Raw genomic sequence first — 21,034 nt, 5'->3', positions numbered from 1 at the left:
ATGAAAAACAAGTCAGTGACTTGCTAAAGGAGACCCAAAAAAATACTGAAGAAAATAACACCTTAAAAACAGACTAACAAAATGGCAAAAGAGGTCCAAAAAGGCAACAAGGAGAAGAATGCCTTGAAAGGCAGAATTAGCCAAATGGAAAAGGAGGTCCAAAAGACCACTGAAGAAAATACCACCTTAAAAATTAGATTGGAGCAAGTAGAAACTAGTGACGTTATGAGAAATCAAGATATAAAACAGAACCAAAGGAATGAAAAAGTGGAAGACAATGTGAACTATCTCATTGGAAAAACCACTGACCTAGAGAACAGATCCAAGAGAGATAATTTAAAAATTACTGGATTACCTGAAAGCCATGATCAAAAAAAGAGCCTGGAGACCAACTTTCAAGAAATTATCAAGGAGACCTGCCCTGATATTCTAGAACCAGAGGGTAAAATAGAAATTGAAAGAATCCACCGATCACCTCCTGAGAAAGATCCCCAAAAGAAAACGCCTAGGAATATTGTCACCAAATTCCAGAGTTCCCAGATCGAGGAGAGCAGCCAGAAAGAAACAATTTCAGTATTGTGGAAACATAATCAGGATAATACAAGATCTAGCAGCTTCTATATTAAGGGATCAAAGGGCTTGGAATATGATATTCTGGAGGTCAATGGAGCTCAGATTAAAACCAAGAATAATCTACCCAGCAAAACTGAGTATCATGCTCCAAGGCAAAATATGGATTTTCAATAAAATAGAGGACTTTCAAGCTTTCTCAGTGAAAAGACCAGAGCTGAATACAAAATTTGACTTTCAAACACAAGAATCAAGAGAAGCATGAAACGGTAAACAAGAAAGAACTCACAAGGGACTTACTAAAGTTGAACTGTTTTGTTTACATTCCTACATGGAAAGATGATGTGTGTAATTCATGAGACCTCAGTACTAGAGTAGCTGAATGGAATATACATACATATATATGTATATATATATATATATATATATATATATATGTGCACATATATACATATATATGTATGTAGACAGAGGGCACAAGGTGAGTTGAATATGAAGGGATGATATCTAAAAAAATAAAATCAAATCCAGGGATGAGAGATGAATATACTGAGAGAGGGAGAAAGGGAGAGATAGAATGGGGCAAATTATCTCGCATAAGAGTGGCAAGAAAAAGCAGCACTATTGAGAGGGAAGAGGGGGCAGATGAGGGGGAATGAATGAATCTTCCTCTCACTGGATTCAACTTCAGGAGGGAATAACATACACTATCAATTGGGTATCTTACCTCACAGGAAAGAAGGAGGAAGGAGATAAAAAAGGGGGACGATAAAAGAGAGAGCAGATGGGGGAGGAGGTAATCAAAAGCAAACACTTTTGAAAAGGGACAGGGTCAAGGGAGAAAATTGGATAAGGGGATAGCATAGGAAGGAGCAAAATGTAGTTAGTCTTTCACAACATGAGTATTGTGGAAGTGTTTTGCATAATGATACACATGTGGCTTATGGTGAATTGCTTGCCTTCTTAGGGAGGATGGGTGGGGAGGGAAGAGGGGAGAGAATTTGGAACTCAAAGTTTTAAAAGCAGATGTTCAAAAAAAAGTTTTTGCATGCAACTAGGAAATAAGACATACAGACAATGGGGCATAAAAATCTATCTTGTCCTACAAGAAAGTAAGGGAAAAGGGGATGGGGGAGGGGAGTGGGGTGACAGAAGGGAGGGTTGACTGGGGAACGGGGCAATCTGAATATATGCCACCTTGGAGTGGGGGGGAGGGTAGAAATGGGAGAAAATTTGTAATTCAAACACTTGTGAAAATCAATGCTGAAAACTAAAAATATTAAATAAATAAATAATGATTTTTAAAAAGGAATGAGCAAGCAGAATTAGGAGACTAATTTGAACAATGACTACAATAACATAGAGGAAAAGAACATTGAAAGACTTTAGAATTCTTTTCAATGCATTGGCTAACGACGATTTTAAGGGAGGTCAGTCAATCAACAAACACTTATGTACCAGGCACTATGTTAAATACTAGCGATGAAATGAAAGGTAAAAGACGCTCCTTTCTCTTAAGGAGCTCACAATCTGAGAAAGAAAACAATGTGAAAATAACTATATATAAACAAGGTATGTATAGGATAAATTAGAAGAGATATGATGGAATTGAGGTGCTCTCCCTCACCCCAATACATTTTCAGACAGGGCCAATGTGTTGATCTGTTTTATTTAGGTACTCTTATTTGTTATAAATATAGATTCTATTGCAATGTTGAGTGTATGTATGGAAGAAGAAGATGCCAGTGGGAAATGACAATGATGGGAAAAAACATAAATAAAATATTGTTAAAAAAGAAATCTTACATATATTTCAAAAATCCAGGGGCGGTAACAAGATGGCGGCTGGAAAGCAGAGACATGCTTAACTCTCCCCCAGGTCCCTACAATCACCTGTAAAAAATGGTTCTTAACAAATTCTAGACCTACAGAACCCATGAAACAGCAGAGGGAAGCAGGGCTCCAGCCCAGGACAGCCTGGATGGTGGCTGGGCATGGTCTATTGCACAGTGCTGGGAGCAGAAAGAATCCACTGATAGCCCCTTCAGAAAGATCCCAAAAAGAAAACTCCAAGGAATATTATAGGCAAATTCCAGAGTTCCCAGGTCAAGGAGAAAATAGTGCAAGCAGCCAGAAAGAAACACAATCAGGATAACACAAGACCTAGCAGCTTCTACATTAAGGGATAAAAGGGATTGGAATATGATATTCTGGAGGTCAAAGGAGCTAGGATTAAAACCAGGAATCACCTACCCAGAAAAAGTGAGTATCATGCTCCAAGGCAAAATCTGGATTTTCAACAAAATAGAGGATTTCAAGCTTTCTCAAAGAAAAGACCAGAGCTGCATAGAAAATTTGACTTTCAAATACAAGAATCATGAGAAGCATGAAAAGGTAAACAAGAAAGAAAAATCTTAAGGGACTTACTAAAGTTGAATTATTTTGTTTACATACCTACATGGAAAGTTGATGTGTGTAATTCATGAGACCCTTCTCAGCATTAGGGTAGTTGAAGGCAATACATACATACATACATACATACATACATATATATATATATGTGTGTGTGTGTGTGTGTGTGTGTGTGTGTGTGTGTGTGTGTGTGTATTGACAGAGGGCACAGGGTGAGTTGAATATGAAGGGATGATATCTAAAAAATAAAATAAAATTAAGGAGTGGGAGAGGAATATACTGAGAGAGGGAGAAAGGGAGAGAGAGAATGGGGTAAATTTCTCACATGAAAGTGGCAAGAAAAAGCAGTTCTGTTGGAAGGGAAGAGGGGACAGGGGAGGGGGAATGAGTGAATCTTGCTCTCATCGGATTTAACTTAAGGAGGGAATAATATACACACTTAACTGGGTATCTTACCCCACGGGAAAGTAGGGGGAAGGGGATAAAAAGGGGGAGATGATAGAAGGGAGGGAAGACAGGGGGAGGAGGTAATCATAAGCAAACATTTTTGAAAAGGGAGAAGGTCAAGGGAGAAAAATGAATAAAGGGGGACGGGACAGGATGGAGGTAAATATAGTTAGTCTTTCACCACATAACTGTTATGGAAGTGTTTTGCATAATGATACATATGTGGCCTATGTTGAAATGCTTGACTTCTAAGGAAAGGCAGATGGGAAGGGAAGAGGGGAGAGAATTTGGAATTCCAAGTTTTAAAAGCAGATGCCCCAAAAAAGTTGTTTTTGTATGCAACTGGAAAATAAGTTATGCAGGCAATGGGGCATAGAAATCTATCTTGCCCTACAAGAAAGTAATGGGAAAGGGGATGGCGGGAGTGGGGTGACAGAAGGGAGGGATGACCAGGGAACGGGGCAATCAGAATATATGCCATCTTGGAGTGGAGGGGAGGGTAGAAATGGGGAGAAAATTTATAACCCAAAATCTTGTGGAAGTCAATGCTGAAAACTAAAAAATATGAAATAATAAAATATAGAATTAAAATTAAAAAAGTATAAAAGCAAATTTTAAAAATCGAATTAAAATTCCACATCTTCCATTAAGTTTTCCCTGATCATTCAGTTGCAATTTTCCTCCTAGATACAGAGGTTTTCAACCTGGGGTCTATTCATTTATTTATTGTCTTAAAAAATTTTAATACCTGCATCTCAATATAATTGTTTTAATCCTAGGTATTTTGTTGTTTTTGCTTTAAAAAAAACTTTACTATTAGAAAAGTCCATAGGTTTCACAGAACCTCTGCTATACTACAGAATCTAGATGAAGTAATATTTAGGTTAATTTTCTCTTATATTCTTATTATGACTACAGTCAACCAAACAATATATGTTTATTGCTTGCCTATTGTGTGGAGTGTCTACCTAACAGGTAGACTGGGTGAAATACCAAGAGATAAGACATAGTTAATGCCCTGAAGAAGCTTATAGTCTAAGAATGGTATGCAATTTTACGTAAGGACGTTACAACGTTACAAAATGATGTGCTATGTGAGGTCTAAATGGAAATGTCATTACAAATGCAGGTTGAGGAAAGTTCAGAGAAAGATTCCCAGAGAGAAGATTTTTGAGTTGTCTTTTTTTAAAATGAGGAAGGAGTTCAATAAGCAAAGGAGGATAGGGTGAGGAAGAGCATTCAGACCATACAGAACCTGAGAAAAAGCAGAGAAACGAGAATACAATGTGTGCTTGGAGGACTGAGGGTTGTCCAGTTTGACTGGAATAAAGATTGAGTGGGAGCGATTAATGTATTCAGAGTGGGTACTTCAGTTTAAAGATGGGTTCAAGCAAGAGAGGATGCAGAAAATTATTAGAAAATGTTTTTCATAATCAATAAACAAAAATAGGTCAAAGCTTTGTAGACTACTCAGAATCTTAACACCTATATTTCAATGAATATTTTCTTCAAGAATAGTTGGGAGGCACTTGATGGAACAGACTAGACTTGGGAGAATAAAAACCATAGGAATACAATAACCCATTGTTCAATAAAGTGGAAAATATAAATTACTTGATAAAGAACTCCTTATTTGACAATAATTGTTGGGAAAACTAGAAAGCAGTCTGGCAGAAATTAGGCTTAGACCAACAGCTTACCATATTCTATGATACATTATAAATGCATATATTATCTTAATATTAATGATCATAATACCAAAATAATTAAAAGTGAAGCATATGATATACATTTTACATCTATGGGTAGGAGATGTATCCTTAACCAAATAAGGAATAGAGACAATTACAAAAGATAACACAGATAACTGTGATTACATAAACTAAAAAGCTTCCACACAAATAAAATAAATGCATCTAGGAAAAGCAGTTGAATGGAAAAAAAATCTTCAAATTTCTCTGAAAAATATTTGATATCTAAGCTGTATAAATAACTGATTATCTGATATCTATCTATCTATCTATTAAAAGACATTCCCTAATAGAGAAGTGGTCAAAGAAAGAATTGCAAACTATCAATAATGATATGAAAGAATTATCTACATCATTAATAAAAACAGAAATGCAAATAAAACAATCTTAAAGTTTTACTTCATACTCTGCAAAATGGCAAAGGTGACAAAAAGTATCAATAGTCAATGCTGGAGTAGTTGTAGGAAGATAGGTGCATTAATCCTTTGTTGGTAGAACTGTGAATCAGTACAACTCTTTTGGAAAGTAATTTAGAATTATACAAATAAAGTGACTAAAATGTCAATATCCTTTGACCTGGAGATTTCATTCTCAGGCTTATACCCCAAAGAGGCCATTAATAAAAAGTAAGTCCCAACATAAACCAAAATATTTATAGCATCACTTTTTTGTTATAGTAAAGAACTGGAAACAAAGTACATGTGCATCAAATGAGGAATGGTAGTACATGAATTCAATGGAATATTATTATGCTGTAAGACATGGTAAATACAGAGAAGCATGGAAAGATCTATACGAACTGATGCAGAATGAAATAATCAATATATGCAACATCTACATCACATATGCAATATCTACACTAATACAAATGGAAGAAACAGTCACAAAAATATTAAAAGTGAATGTTGAAAAATCATATATTTTATGATGCTTGGAAAATAGAATCACAAAATTTGGACTCAAACAACCTAGGCTATGATATATTATAACAGGAAATAGCACTTAAGAAATGAAAAAAAAAATCAGACCAGCAATGAACCAGTCGATATGCATATGAATAACATTCATGTTAGAAGCAACATAATCTTGAATATACTGAGAAACTGATTTATAGACTATCTCAGGGAGGGAAAGATATCAAAAGAACGGGAGAAATGTAGAATAGTAATACTCAAGAAAGGAGATTTTTTCAAAACTCTACTTGTATATTTACTTTCTCTATATAAAATTTTTACAAGAATTTTCAAAACACAAATTGAGGCTCTCCTTGATGAAATGTAAGAAATGAAAAGGTAAGCTTCTGCAATTATTTTCTGTAGTAGACTATATACTTCCAGTCACACAGAAGATTCCACTTCATTTATTATTCGCTGATTTTGAAAAAAAAGCTTTACCATAGCTAAGTACAAACTGCAGCCTTAAAGGCTCTCCTCTAAAGAGAAGTCTTTCATGCATGTAAAATCCCTCAATACATGAAACCAAGAAGCCAATTATTGATCACCTATCTGATAAATGACTTCAAACAAGGTATAAAACATTACATTTATAAAAAATATGCCCAAAGACATATATCCTCCATTGCCACAAAGAATAGTCAAAGTGGAATAGAGACTCCATATATGTGGTAAAATCCTCTATATGTTCTATAGCAGGTCATATATCAAAAACATTACAAGGCCTTCTCAATGAGAAGTTTGAAAGATTTGTCAAATAATATGTATAGGAATGACAAAACGTATAAATACCTATTGTTCAAACTTTGACAAGCAACTGGATAACTGGTCCATTTAGTTAGCCTATTAGTGCTAATATCTGGAATAGTACTGCAGATGGGCAGTGAGTTGAGCCCAGAATTGGATAGGAGAGAGTGAGACTGCATTTGGTTTTAATAATAATCTCAAATTTCAGAAGCATTTACCTTTTTAACCTCTCCCAGTGAGATACTGCTTAATACAAAGAAGGCAAAATGATTATTTAATTGAGCTCTCAACTTCAGGGGCAAATAACAAACGGTAAACTAGGACTGGAACCGTGATATCCTCATTTTTGGTCCAGGGAACTATATACAACATTGCTTTTATAATAGCTACAATATTTTCAGTTCCACCTGGAAAAGACATCTAGAAAAATTAAATACCTTGGACAGATGTTTGATCTGTACTCCAGCCACCAATCCTATAGGTTCAGCCTCCATATATTCATTATGTGATTTGTCTTCAGTGTCTATATGTCTCCTAAAAAGAGGTCTTGGGTACCCATACCAGTAGGAGCGCTAAGATAATAAAAACTGTATTACCAAGAGAGGAATGTCAACAAACAATAGAATTGGATAATTATAATAGATGAAAACAATGTGGTTCTGTTCAATTTGTTGACTAAAATGAATAAAGCATCAGCTAACTTCTAGTTACTGAATTTCTGTAACAAATGAGCTTAGACTTATGTCCAAAACTCAATGTTAAAACTCCACTAAAATGAAAAGTGTCAAAATGAAGCATCTTTAAAATTGGAGTCATGGCAAAAAGGAGAAAAAAAGCAACAGTACTGCTATTGTATTGTTGAGTATGACCATGACTCTATGTAACTCAAGCAAGTAGTTTCCATGTAGGTCAAAGACCATACATTCTTTCAGCTTCATCAACATCCTTAATGTTGTAGTTCATGTAACATATTCTTATTTACCTCTTTAGAGAGTTGATGGAATTATTTTAAGGGGTTTATTCTTATCTCTCAGGGTGTTTCTGAAAGTGTTAATGGAATAACACTATTCTTCATCACTGGAATTCTCTTTTAAAGATAAAGGACTTTATAATCCCAATATTTTTTATTCATCATATGTTGCTAGAAAGGGATAATTACTCACAGTTAGGATGGTTTACATGCTATGATGACAGATAATATTTAATGTATTTTTATCATATCTGACTATAGGAGTATGGTCATCTGACCACCTGATTCAATTGCAGACATGTTTAAACTGAATTCATTTGTGAATTAATCTAGGACAGAATCCAGAATCCAGGAGAGGAAAAAAAAGTCTGATTACAATAAGTTCTGTAGGATTTAGCTTTCAGATCAGGTCAACTATAGGTAGGGGTAACGATTCTGATGATCACTCTTTTACAAACCAGCAAAAAAACCAAGGCTACTAATAATCTAAGGAACAGCTTCAGAACTGACCTTCAAGAAGAAGTACCATGATTGAGGTATACCATATTCCCCTGGAAAGACACTTTCCATATACCAAGCTACTAAAGCATAGCACAAAGAATCACACAGCATCATTTGCAGAACATGCCCAAAACTTAAGTCATCCTCAATGCTCACTGAATCCATGAGGCTATCCCAACGAACTCCATCTCCTGAAATATACAATAGGAGGCAGTTATTATGTAGACTAGGCTAAGCCTAATCAAAGCTACCTGGAGCTGCTTGATCAATGAAAGAAAAATGTGTAGCCCCACCCCCAGATTATTCTCCTTAATGGAACATCAGCAAGTAGTAATTTGTTTTGAAATTTAAATTTCAAAATACAATGAATTTCAGGATTGGACTAATAAACACTAGAATCTGTGCGCTGATTTTATGGCGAATAGTAATGATTTGCTCTGTGGAAATGGCCTCAATTAAGAGAAATGAATCTGTCGCAAGTTTAAGTTGTACCAGTTTTATTAAAGCCTAGTTACCTAAAGGATAAATTAGGCAGCAACCAACTATATTACTTACATGCAACAATGCTCCTTTGGCTATCCCCATATTATCAAAATATACAAAAATTAATCGTAGCCCTAGCTTTTATCAGCAGACCATGGCACAAGCCAAAACCTGGTCAGACCAAAAACTACATTTCAACAAGCCTTGAAATGAAAATTCAGATTCTAGGTCAATAAATAAGACCATTTACAGGGTTTTGTTAGGTTAGGACTAGAAACTCAAGGAATAGAACTTAGAACACATGGATTTTGTAACTAAAAGTGGGCACTGGGGCAAATTTATCATCTCTAAACATCCAGTTTTTTTAAACATTGCCCATGTTGTTTTTAGTTTCTCCAAGTACTAGGATACTGCAGAATCATGGTACAGGCTGTACATTTAGGGAAGAACTAAGAGTAGAAATCACAGTTCAAAATATATTCAAAAAATAAATGTGTGTTCTGGAAGGAGACATACACAAAGTTTCAAAATGTGTTGGATGATGATGTGTGGTCTTGCTGCTAGGATATAAAAATCTGAAGTTTTAATCTAGGGTGCTATTTTTTATCCTGGAAAGAGCTTTTAAACTTTAAAACACTATAGAAATGTGCACAATTGTTATCAGACTGGGAGTGGCATGCAGTGTAAACATAGTCAGGCCACAGAGGTATATTTTGAGCTTTAGGATAGTGAAGGGGGTCATAACTTGGTGCTATAATACAACTTCCAGATGGGCAAGTGTGTTGGTAAGCAAAATGGCCTTTGTTTTCTTCGAGTAACTCAGTTTATCTCATTAAGCCTTACTAGGTGCTGGGCCCCAGGCCCAGAGCCCTATTAGGTGTGAAACCTTAGTGGGTGTGGATTGGCAACTAAGGTGGGGACCAAGGTAGTACTAACTCCAGGGAGGGCCTAGTTTACATGTCTGGGACAGCAGAGGCTTTTAGACCACGTGGGTTTAAGTCCGCCTCTTTGTGAGATTCATGGGGCTGGCTAAGGGGAGGTGTTAACTCCAGAGCCATGCCCTATTGGGTGTTAACCTAATCTATGTGGATGTGAACCTCCCAGGGTCCTAAGGGGAGGGGCCAACTGAAAAACCAATCACCAAAGCCTGGTCATTCAGGCAACGCTTGATGATGTCAAAAACTCTATAAGAGGAGAGAAGACGGCTTGAAGATCCTTTTCCATTGGAGCCAGAGACAGGTACAGCCGAAGCTGAAGCAGGAGCTGCCGGTAGCAGAGCTGACCTACGTGTGGACCAAGGAGTGCTGAGCAAGGACTTGAGGCCAGTGGGTAATCTTCTTACCATAGAGGGGAAGCATGCATATGATTTTCTTTACACCATCATGCTTCTCTGTGGCCTCCTGGTTACTCTTGTGAGGCGGACTTATTGGGCCTGGAAGCTTTTGAAAAAATATCAAAATGGGGACGCTGGTTCATGGGTCTGTTACTTTGGAGCTTGAATACATGCTTTAATTCTTCTGCCTTCTACTTAGAGAATCCCTTATATCCTGTGGTTCTGAACCTTTCAGACATATATATGATTCTCTTTGAAATCATAAATTCTGCCTTCATAATACATTTGGCGATGAGGATGGGATCGCTAGGTATAAGATTTCTATTCAGAAGCAGAACTTCAGAGGAAGAGATGATTATCCCAGGGTGGGACAATCCATTTTATTCCTCCCTAGCAAAGGAACTGGCTAAAAAAGCCAGACCCTGTGAAAACTGGGAACCAAGGCTACAGAGAGGAGATCCTAGGGATTTCGAAAGGTGTTTACAAGAGGTTGGGATTCAGTCAGGGGCATCACTATCTAGACAAAGCTGGATAGTGTTATCAGCCTACCAGCTAGTATATAAAAGATTGAGATTAAGTGAAAGAGATGGGGGCATTCCTACTCCACAGCAAGAAGGGGAATCTCAGAGAGCAGGAGAACAAACTGCTGCTCAAGAATCTACTGACTCGAATGAGAACTTTTCTATTAATGTGGCTGGGAGCAACAGGAGGCCAAGTAAGCCCAGAGTACATTCCAACTCAGCCCAGACTGAGCCTGACTGCCTGCTTTGTCCTTGCCATGGTGGCAGGGGAAGTGAGTGGAGAGAAAATGAGACAATGTTAGGGGCTGAAGCACAAAATGCTACTAGCATTCAGGACATCCCTTGCATAGAGAATGAGAGATGGTTAAATACTCAAACGTTCGTCCCATACACAGCAGGAAGACAGAAACCCAAGGTGACAATTCAGTTATGAGGGAAATTCAGGAAGATTTCTCACAGCAAGTGGTCACAGACATTTTGAGTATATTCAGCCAAAGAATAGGAGAACCATTACTATCTTGGATGGTAAGACTCAGTGATCAAGGGGCCAGTGGAATATTAGTAGATAGGATGGGCTGTATGAGATTCATAGGTATCAGCCACAATCCTCTAGTTCAGCAAGCTTTTAGGGAACATCATCAGCAAGGAGATGGTGCTAGCAGGAAGAGATATACTACTGATTCTATGTGGCCCACTGAGTATAGACCCTGGTATTCACTTAGAGATTGTATCACGAGACTAAAGGAGGAGGTAATGAAGACTGCTATCATGACAGGAACTACAGACAAATATTACAATGATCCCATGGGAAACCCTCATAGGAATTTAATAATTAGGACAGCTCCCCCTGTTTATAAACAACTAATTTTGAATCTGTTACTTGGGGAAGTAGGGAGCTGTCTTACAGAGGTGATAGATAAGATTTTACAGTTACATGACTTAGGAGACTGGGGAAGAGATAGATCTCCTCGAGAAAGAAGGGTGAATAGCCAGCAAATTTGGCGCCAAAATAGAGTGACAAGAAAAGAAATGTTCACTGCTCTATTGAGAGCAGGGGTAGGTTTTGAAATGATAGATGGCATTCCAACCAATGAATTGTACAGAATGTACCGAGATAAAGGACTCGATAACAGAAGAGATAGGGAAATAAGAACTGCTCCTGAAAACGCTACAGATGATGAACCTTCATACCCAAGTGAATCACATGTTAGGGAATACTAGGAAACAGGCCGAGCCCCAGCCCAAATTAAGGAAATACACAGGCTGGATTGTAGACCTCACATTAACGTGACCATATATTGGAAAAATGGGTCAAGTATGGTAACTAAGGCATTAATAGATACTGGGGCTGAGGCCACCCTTATCTATGGGAATCCAGACAAGTTCAGCCATGGAACTCCTATTACCATCACAGAACTAGGAGGGACTGAAATATCAGCCAGACAATTTAAATTGATGATGAAAATTGGACAGTTGCCCAAGAAAGAATATAGTGTAGTTATTGTGCCTATTCCCAAATACATCATTGGAATAGACATATTGAAGGGTATGACCTTAAATTTACCTGAAGGGAAATATCAATTTGCTGTGAGGAAAATAGGCATTAATGGAGTCTTGGTGGGGAAAATAAAGATGGATCCAATCACTTTGCCCGAACCTTCTGAAGTAATTACTTTGAGGCAATATCGTGTGCCAGGTGGGCAAGATGAAATTGCCAACACTATAAGAGACTGTGTTGAAGCAGGAGTGTCAGTCCCTACAACTACTCAATGGAACAACCCTGTCTGGCCAGTCCGAAAGTCAGATGGTACATGGAGGATGATAGTAGATTATAGACAGCTGAACAAAGTGACTCCTCCCTCGTATGCTGCTGTTCCAGACATGGTTACTTTAATAGAGAGAATACAAAAACATGAAGGGACTTGGTATGCAGTTATTGATTTGGCCAATGCCTTTTTTACGATCCCAATAGACTCCAAGCAATGGAACCAGTTTGCTTTTACTTGGCAAGGCCAACAGCATACATTTACACGCCTGCCGCAAGGATATATTCATAGCCCAACTATTTGCCACAGGATTGTAGTTGAGCATTTGGATGAATTAAAGTTACCTGGTGTACAGCTTACACATTACATAGATGACATCATGATACAGGGAAAGAATATAAAAGAAGTGGAGGAGAGTTTAGCATTATTAATTGACCATATAAAAACAAAAGGATGGGAAATCAACCCCACAAAGGTTAAATGGCCAGCTCAAACTGTAAAATTCTTGGGGATACAGTGGAACTGTACAGTGGACTGTGAGAAATTCTCCCACAAGCTTGACAAAAAAATCTAGAATTTTCCCACCCCTACTAATAAGAAAGAGGCCCAGAAGTTCATAGGGCTATTTGGTTATTGGAGATACCACATCCCACATTTGGGACAGATTTTAAAACCCTTGTTTAAGTCACCAGAAAGAAATATTAATTTGATTGGGGACTTGAACAAAGTAGAGCTTTTGAGGAAGCAAAGGCTGCTATACAATTAGCTCTGGATTTATGGCCTATGCAAAATGGGCCAATGGAATTACAAGTGACTGTACAAGATGACTGTGCGGATTGGAGTCTGTGGCAAAAACAACAGAGCTGAAGTGTACCTTTAGGCTTTTGGTCAAGGAAACTGCCCTCATCTGGAGTGTAATATACACCTTTTGAGAAGCAGCTGTTAGTTGCATATTGGGCTTTAGTAGAAAGTGACCAACTAACTCTGGGTCTTGAAGTGGTATTAAGGCCTGGAATTCCAATTATGACTTGGGTAATGAGTACCCCAGCTTCTTACAGAATTGGACATGTGCAAGAGGCAAGCATAATCAAATGGAAGTGGTATATTCAGAATAGGTCCAGAGCAGGCAAAAGTGGAGTTTCTGCTCTACATGAATCTGTGGCGAACATTGACACTGACAGGAATGAAAAACCCCTTGAATCTAAGCAACAGATGGTACCATCCTTAGTGAAATGGAATAATGGATATGATGGACTAAACGAAGAACAGAAGAAACATGCTTGGTTTACTGATGGGAGAGCAAAATATTTGGGACAGAAGGGACATTGGAAATCAGTAGCCTATAACCCCTATACTAGGCGAACTCTAGAAAGTTCTGGGATAGGTGGAAGTAGCCAATATGCTGAACTGATGGCAGTGCGTCAGGCCATCAGAACGGAGAAAGGAGGACAGTGTCATATATTTACTGACTCATGGGCGGTAGCTAATGGATTAGCTACGTGGATGCCTATATGGAGGAATCAGAATTGGGAGATTCACAGCAAACAAGTTTGGGGTAAAGAGTTATGGCAAAATATATGGGACATGTCTTTGGTTATGGATTTGTCAGTTTTTCATGTTGATACTCACGCGACCCTGACCACACCAGAACGTGACTACAATGCACATGCGGATCGACGAGCAAAGATTGCTACTGAATGTATTGTCCCTACTCCGACTCCAACTGATGACCCAGCCTTAGCAAGATGGGTCCACCAGACCACCGGCCATTTAGGGGTCCAGGCCACCCATCGATGGGCACAGGATCGAAGCATCAGTATCTCTCATGCGTTGTTAAAACAAATAACAGAGGAGTGTTGTATATGCCAATTAGAAAAAGAACGAACTCTTCCTAGGATAGTAACTGGAGAAACAGCAAGGGGAAAAGTTCCAGCCCAAATCTGGCAGATAGATTATATTGGCCCACTACCCCAGGGTAAAGGATGTAAATATGTATGTACGTATGTTGACACCTATTCAGGTGTACTAGTGGCTTGTCCTTATAAGGACGCAACTCAGAAAAACACCTGTAAAACCCTAGACATTGTAAGTTTATACTATAGAACCCCAATGCAGATTCAAAGTGACAATGGGTCACATTTCAAGGGCAAAGAAGTGAAAGGATATTGTGTGCTGAATAATATAGAATGGATATATCATATTCCATATTACCCACAAGCACCTGGGCTGATTGAAAGAATGAATGGATTGTTGAAAGAACAGCTGAGAAAATTAAGCTCTAATAATTCATATCAACATTGGAAGGATAATTTGTCTATTGCCTTACATAATTTGAATAATAGGCCCTTGGGGGGAGTACACCTCTAGCCAAAATGATGACCCCAAATCTGCATATTAGAGAACAGCAAACACGTGAGATCCAAAATATTGAATTTTGGACTGTGAGGGAAGATGTCCCCCTACCATGTCCAGGAACACCTGGTTCGGCAGGATATGATTTACATTGTATAGAGAATTTTAGGTTGAATAGGAAAGAGATAAGAAAAACGCTACTGAAGTATGTATGAGAATCCCCAAGAATCATTTTGGACGGATATTACCTAAACCAGGATTAGCGGCTCAAGGAGTACATGTATTGGCTGGAGTGATAGATTCTAATTATCAAAAAGAAATTGTTGTGACACTCCAGAATTTCGGTGAAAAACCTGTACAATTTGGTAGAAATGATAGGATAGTGATTATTATCCCCTGTGAAAAAATACCCTTTGTGAAAACTGACCCTCCTCCCAAAATAACCACTAGAGGGGCAAAAGGGTCTTGCTCCATTGATAGAATAAAGTTGGGAGCTAAGGTATGGGTAAAACGGAAGCCAGATGATATCCCAAAGGCTGCAGAAGTCATAGCCCATGGGAAGGCCAACACCGTAACGGTTGTCTATTCAGTGGAAGATAATTACCAAGTTGTACTCCTGAACCATATATTTTACCGTGAATAAGGCTATAATAATAGATTCATGGACTCCACAGGTATAGCTGATGCTGATAAATGCGACAAGCCACTCAGAGGGAAGGTGACCTTGTGTGATTAATGGATGAAAGCTTGTACATCTGGGGAAAGGCTGGGGGGACAATCTTAGTCTCTATCTAGGATGGGATCTTCTTGGTGTTCCTTTTGAAAAGAAACATTTCCCACCTGAGTTTGGCTCTGATATTGGATCTTTGCATAACTGGAATCTCAACCAAACTGGAGATGATTTTATTTGAACGATAATAGCCCATACTTGCCTACTCTTTTTGTTCTTTGTTTTGGTTAACCTTGTTGCTAGTTCTGTCTCCTTTAGGCTTAAGCACCCTGCACTTTCCAGTGACTGCCTAAGCACGTAGCATTCTTGGAATTCCTGCCAGCTGGCTAAAGAACTGACCTCTGGAATGGGACTCTTGGGGCAGGGACACCTCTACATCCAATTTCAGCAAGAAGAAGCTATGGAAAATGAGACCTTCACCCCTTACCCCAAGATTTTGAGCCCCAATTGTTCGAGGGGGGTGGTGAATGATGATACTGTTCTGTGTACTTATTTTGTATTATCCTTGCTGTATTGTTTTATTGTCATGATATTATTGATCCTATGTAATGGATACAAAGATCTAGGGGTGGACATTTGAATTATTAACAAGTATTTTGGGAATGATTGATTGAAGAGATTATCTTGCTGGGACCTAGGGATGGGTCACATTTGAATTGTAAGCCAGTATTTGGGAATTTCACTGAATGATATGTTTTGCTTCATTGTGAATGATATGTTTTAGTTCCCTTCGTAATTGGATCATAATGTGTATTCTAGGATACAGCAGGGTAGCTGTTAAGATCTTGGGGAGAATGCTGGCTGCCTCTAGGGATAATTTCTCTTTTGAGGTTCCAAATTCAATGGCCCCTATCTTTGGGTCAAGGAGAAAGTACAAGCATCTTGTCAGAATAAGAGCCTCAAGTTCCAAATCAATGATGCAGTTGAAGTTCCTATGAGAGGAAATTTAGGATTCCTTTGCGGAAAAAAATCAAGGTACACTGCGGTTGGTCAATGTGCCGATTAAAGTTCCTAATTCTTTCAAATCTATTTATCTTTACAATACTGCTGTCATTGTTTAGTTGTTTTCCTGGTTCTATTCACTTCACTCTAAACTGAGACCTGGGAAAGAACTAAGCTTTAAAAGGCCAAGGTCCCCCACCTTTGGATGGATGATCAGAGCAAAGAAATTATTCATAATGTCTTATTATCATAAACTTCTACGGACCCTCAGTCTCTTTAAATACAATGCTTAGAACACAGCAAGCACTTGATTAGAGCTTTTTCATCCATCGATATTCCTTCAAATAGTGTAGATTGCAGCTGTATTTGTACTTTCTCACTTTCAATTTCAGTTCCTCCTCCTGTAAAAACTCCTGCGAGTATCTCTCCAACATAATATAGCCTTTCTTCTCTTCTTTTTAAAAATTTATTGGGTACTAGTGTAGCACTTGGGCTGTCTATTGATTCTGAATCTTGATAAATTACTGGCCCACCTTTTTTTCTAATGCCTCTTCTTTGAATAACATGAAAGAATTCTACTTTTAAACACCTACCTGCAGTATCTTTTGGGTCTCTCACAATATTAATTGTTTGGATATTGTTGCATGAATTGCATCTACATAGCATCACTGAATGTTTAAAAAGCTAGACTTGTTCCCCACGGTGTCCCTAGAAGAGGTCTTACATCTCTCAAATTCAATCCAGACTGTTCTCTTCCTTCTATTCAATTCTAGGACAATCTCTACCAATACTCAGCACCTGTATTAGATCTATGTACTAATAAACTAACCCAGTGCATTGGCAACATACTCCGTATCCTGGACAATAGGTATTTTGCATCCAGTTTTTCTCTTTTATGTTTTATTCAGCTGATTTTACTGACTAATGTGACTAGAACTGTTGGGAGAGGCCTAGGGCTTAATGAAATTAGCAAAATATCATCCACAAATAGAGCATTCTGAGAAGGGATCCTCAAGCTTCATTACGTTGCCAAAGGGGTCCACAGGACAAAAAAAAGGCTCCTTTTAATGACTTTTATTTATCGTTTAGTAAATATGCTTTTAACTTCTTGAATAAGTCCAAAAGGAGTAATAAAATGGAAGTAGTATACATTTGTTCTAGGAAAGAATATTCGCTACTAGGTCTGATTGGGTCAAACTTTCATGAAATTTAATGAGGATATCAGACTAGAAGACTTAAGATTCATTTTGGCTATAAATGTGATCTTATATCTTATTCATTTCTGAATGACACTCATTGCCCCACCCAATGCCTTATACAAAAGTAAGACAAGTATTTGTTAAGACAAGTATTTGTTAAACAAAAATGATACTTACTGCCCTATTAAACAAATGCCAGGCCACCAGAAAGGAGGCAAAATCAAGTCTAAAGCAGTAGAAGATTGTGATTGTGGTCAGAGAATGAGATAAAACTCCACAAGGGAAAAAAAGTATTTAGTGAGTTTTGAAGTGTGGTTTTATTTTCCTTTTTTCCTCCTCCATTTTCTCAGCTCTTTTACTAAAATTAAGTATTTTCTAGGAACAGAACTCAAGATACATAACTCTGTTTTGCTGTAATGTGATGGTTTCTTTTATTCTTGAGTTTTTGCTGCTTCTCACATGTGGTGGTTTCTAAAATTTAGTAGCTCATTTGCACCAACATGTAAAAATCATTTGAAAGAAAGACACACAGAAACATGTGTATGCTCCTGAACTAACCAATTGCCTCTAAATCTATAAAAGACAGTAAAAACTAAATTTCCAGAGCACAGTTAAGATAATAGAGTAGGATAAAGTAGCCAGCTTCCAGCCTTCCTCTCCAACAATTACTCAAATCTAAGAAGAGTGCCAGTGATTGGGAAATCTAAGGAGAAATTACAACGGATCAATTTTCTAGAACAAGATCACAAATTTGACCTACAGGCAGGTGATCAGGGGAAGAACTGTGGAGCAAAGGTGAGCTAGGATTATGGACCCAGACCCCAGAAGCAGAACAGAGACTCAGTGATATCTCTTTGGTCTAGAGAGAGCATCTCTAGCCTCCCAGGTCCCCTCCAAACACCTTCTTTCCTCCTCACAATTAGGAATAATCAGGCAGCACTGTTGCTTTGAACCTAAAGTACCTTCCATCTAATTGAGAGGGGCTGGAGTCAGCTAGTCTACTGGATGCCGGGGCCGGGCAAGTGTGCAGCTGTATTGCTTAGGTCCAAACCAGGGTCTGGGGCTCAGAAGACCGAAGAAGGAAGTGACTGGACCATACATTTCCTAAGATCACAAATGCTACGATGAAACTTTACAGCTTCCTACCTAAGGTACCCTTGTGGTTTTTGAAGAACACAGTATGAAATACCCTGAGAATGTAATGCCTGGAGAAAGGCATATGTGCCTTTAAGGAGGTAGCCCATCCCTCTTTGAAGACATCACTTTTTAGTTCATGGATCACTGTAGTGACTCTCATCCAGAAGTGGCCCAACCAGGATCTGAGGAGCATTGTACTGAAAACGTTATTGTTGGAGAAGGCAGCAAATACTCTCCTATGTTTGCAGGATTTTCCCATCTTTTTGTATATGTAGCGAATAAAAAACCATTCTACCTCAAAAAAAAAGATTTTTTTAAGTCAAGATTTTATTGCAGTGGAAAATGGAGCAGCCCCTCAGCTGGGCCCAACAGCCCCACCCTTGTCATGGTCTTGGGTGTGTGTGGGACAACAGGACATCAAATAAGATAGATCAGGACCATACAAGGTCAAAGCAATTGCACCATAAGCGCAAAGAGCCTAGCTCTTACATAAAGTACTGATCTTGGGAATAATGCAGGAAGAATGAACAGAAAGATAAAGAGCTATTATGATGCCAGGAATAATTCCAAAGCACATCATCTATTTCTCAGCTGTGCATAATACCTTTACAAAAACTAAACATGTATTAGGGCATAAAAACCTCACAAAAAAGCAGAAAAGCTTAAAATATTAAACATATCCTTTATTGATCATAGTGTGATAAAAATTATATTCACTAAAAGGCCACTGAAGAAAGGATTGAAAAGTAATTAAAGATTAACTTAATCTTAAAGAACTGGTGGGTCAAGAAATAAATTAAAGAATCTTTAATAGATAATTTCCATGTTACAGAATTACAATAATACAGACAATATACCAAAATTTTGGAGATACAGCCAAAGTAGTTCTGCAGGGAAAATTTCTATCTCTAAGTATTTTCATCAATAAAAGGGAGAAAGGGCAGATCAATGGCTTGGGCATGAAACTAAAAAAAAAAAATCTTAGAAAACCAACAAATTAAAATCCCACATTCAAACACCAAAACAGAAAGCCTGAAAATCAAATAAAAGATTAATAAAACTACAAGCAAAAAAATAAATCAACTAGCAGCTATAACTAGGAGATGGTTTTTTAAAGAAAAAAAAAACAAATAACGGACAATATGATTTTCAACAAAGGAAAACCAACTTATAAATGTAAAAATGAAAAAGGAGAATTCACAATGAATAAAGAATAAAGTCAGAAACTATTTTTCCTAACTACATGTCAATAAAATTGGTAATTTAAATGATATGAAAGAATATTTACAAACATGTAACATCATTTAAAAAGAACAGGAATGACCTGGCCCGCAGGTCACACAATCGTGGGTTAGCGAAGCTGGAGAGGTCCGGGGAGCTAGGCTCGAGGGGAACCTAATGGCTCTAAGGGCCAAGAGGCTCGGAACGAGATCACGGAGAGGAAGGAGACTAGACGCGCTAATGGTGTAAAAAATGTCTCTCTTTATTGTTCCTCGTAAGGGTTTTTATGAGCATGTTATCAGAATGCCACGTCCCCAGAGGGGTGGCTAAGCATTGGACGCAGGCCTGCGTCATATCCCAGAAACGAGAGTTAGCCAGGAAATGAGAGCTAAGCGAGAAATGAAAGCTAGCGAAGGGAGGGGGCGCGGGTCAGGCAGAGGGGAGGGGTAAGGCGATTTTCCAGTCTCCGGCACAGGAAATAGAGAATTTAAACAACTCCATCTCAGAAAAAGAAAATGGACAAGACATAAATGTATTTCCAAAGAGGGGAGGGAAACATGGTGACCAGGGAAATTTATAAGCATAATCCAACAAACATTCAAATAACAATTCAATTATTGTTCAAATTGTTTGCAAAAAAGATCAAAAGAGGGAATGGATCCTAACCAATTCCTTTGATGATACAAATATGATCTTGAAACTAAATCAGGGAGATTCAAAACAAAGAAAAAACAGCCTTAATGTTGATGCAACAATTTTAAATGAAATGTTAGCAAAAAGGCATACCCAGCAACAGATAAAAGAGATAATATGTTACCAGGTTGGATTTATAACAAGAATGCAGGATTGGTTTCAATTTAGGCCTAACTCTGGACAGGCTAAATAGAAAGCCTGTCAGAACCCAGAGATATTTCATGGGCAGAGTCCAAAGTTCCAGCAGGAAGAAGTGGGAATGAAGACCATGGTGGAAGCAGCATGACTATTATATAGTAAAGCCAC

At 38.0% G+C, this 21,034-nt stretch overlaps 1 protein-coding gene across 1 annotated transcript in view; it reads right to left on the bottom strand.

The window, feature by feature from the left end:
* LOC118834192 (ATP-binding cassette sub-family A member 3-like) overlaps window positions 1–21,034 on the bottom strand; it is a 351,631-nt gene that overhangs the window by 237,052 nt on the left and 93,545 nt on the right. Inside the window, exons 11-12 of the mRNA XM_036741640.1 lie at window positions 8,361–8,542; window positions 7,318–7,452 (exon numbers count right to left, since the gene is read on the bottom strand). Coding sequence (XP_036597535.1) covers window positions 7,318–7,452; window positions 8,361–8,542 — 317 coding nt within the window. The remainder of the gene's footprint in view (window positions 1–7,317; window positions 7,453–8,360; window positions 8,543–21,034) is intronic.

The sequence above is a fragment of the Trichosurus vulpecula genome, chromosome 1 (genome assembly GCF_011100635.1).
Source record: "Trichosurus vulpecula isolate mTriVul1 chromosome 1, mTriVul1.pri, whole genome shotgun sequence".
In the NCBI taxonomy this organism is placed as follows: Eukaryota; Metazoa; Chordata; class Mammalia; order Diprotodontia; family Phalangeridae; genus Trichosurus; species Trichosurus vulpecula.
The sequence above is the reverse complement of the archived record's forward strand: the minus strand, read 5'-3'. Positions and strand labels throughout refer to the sequence as shown.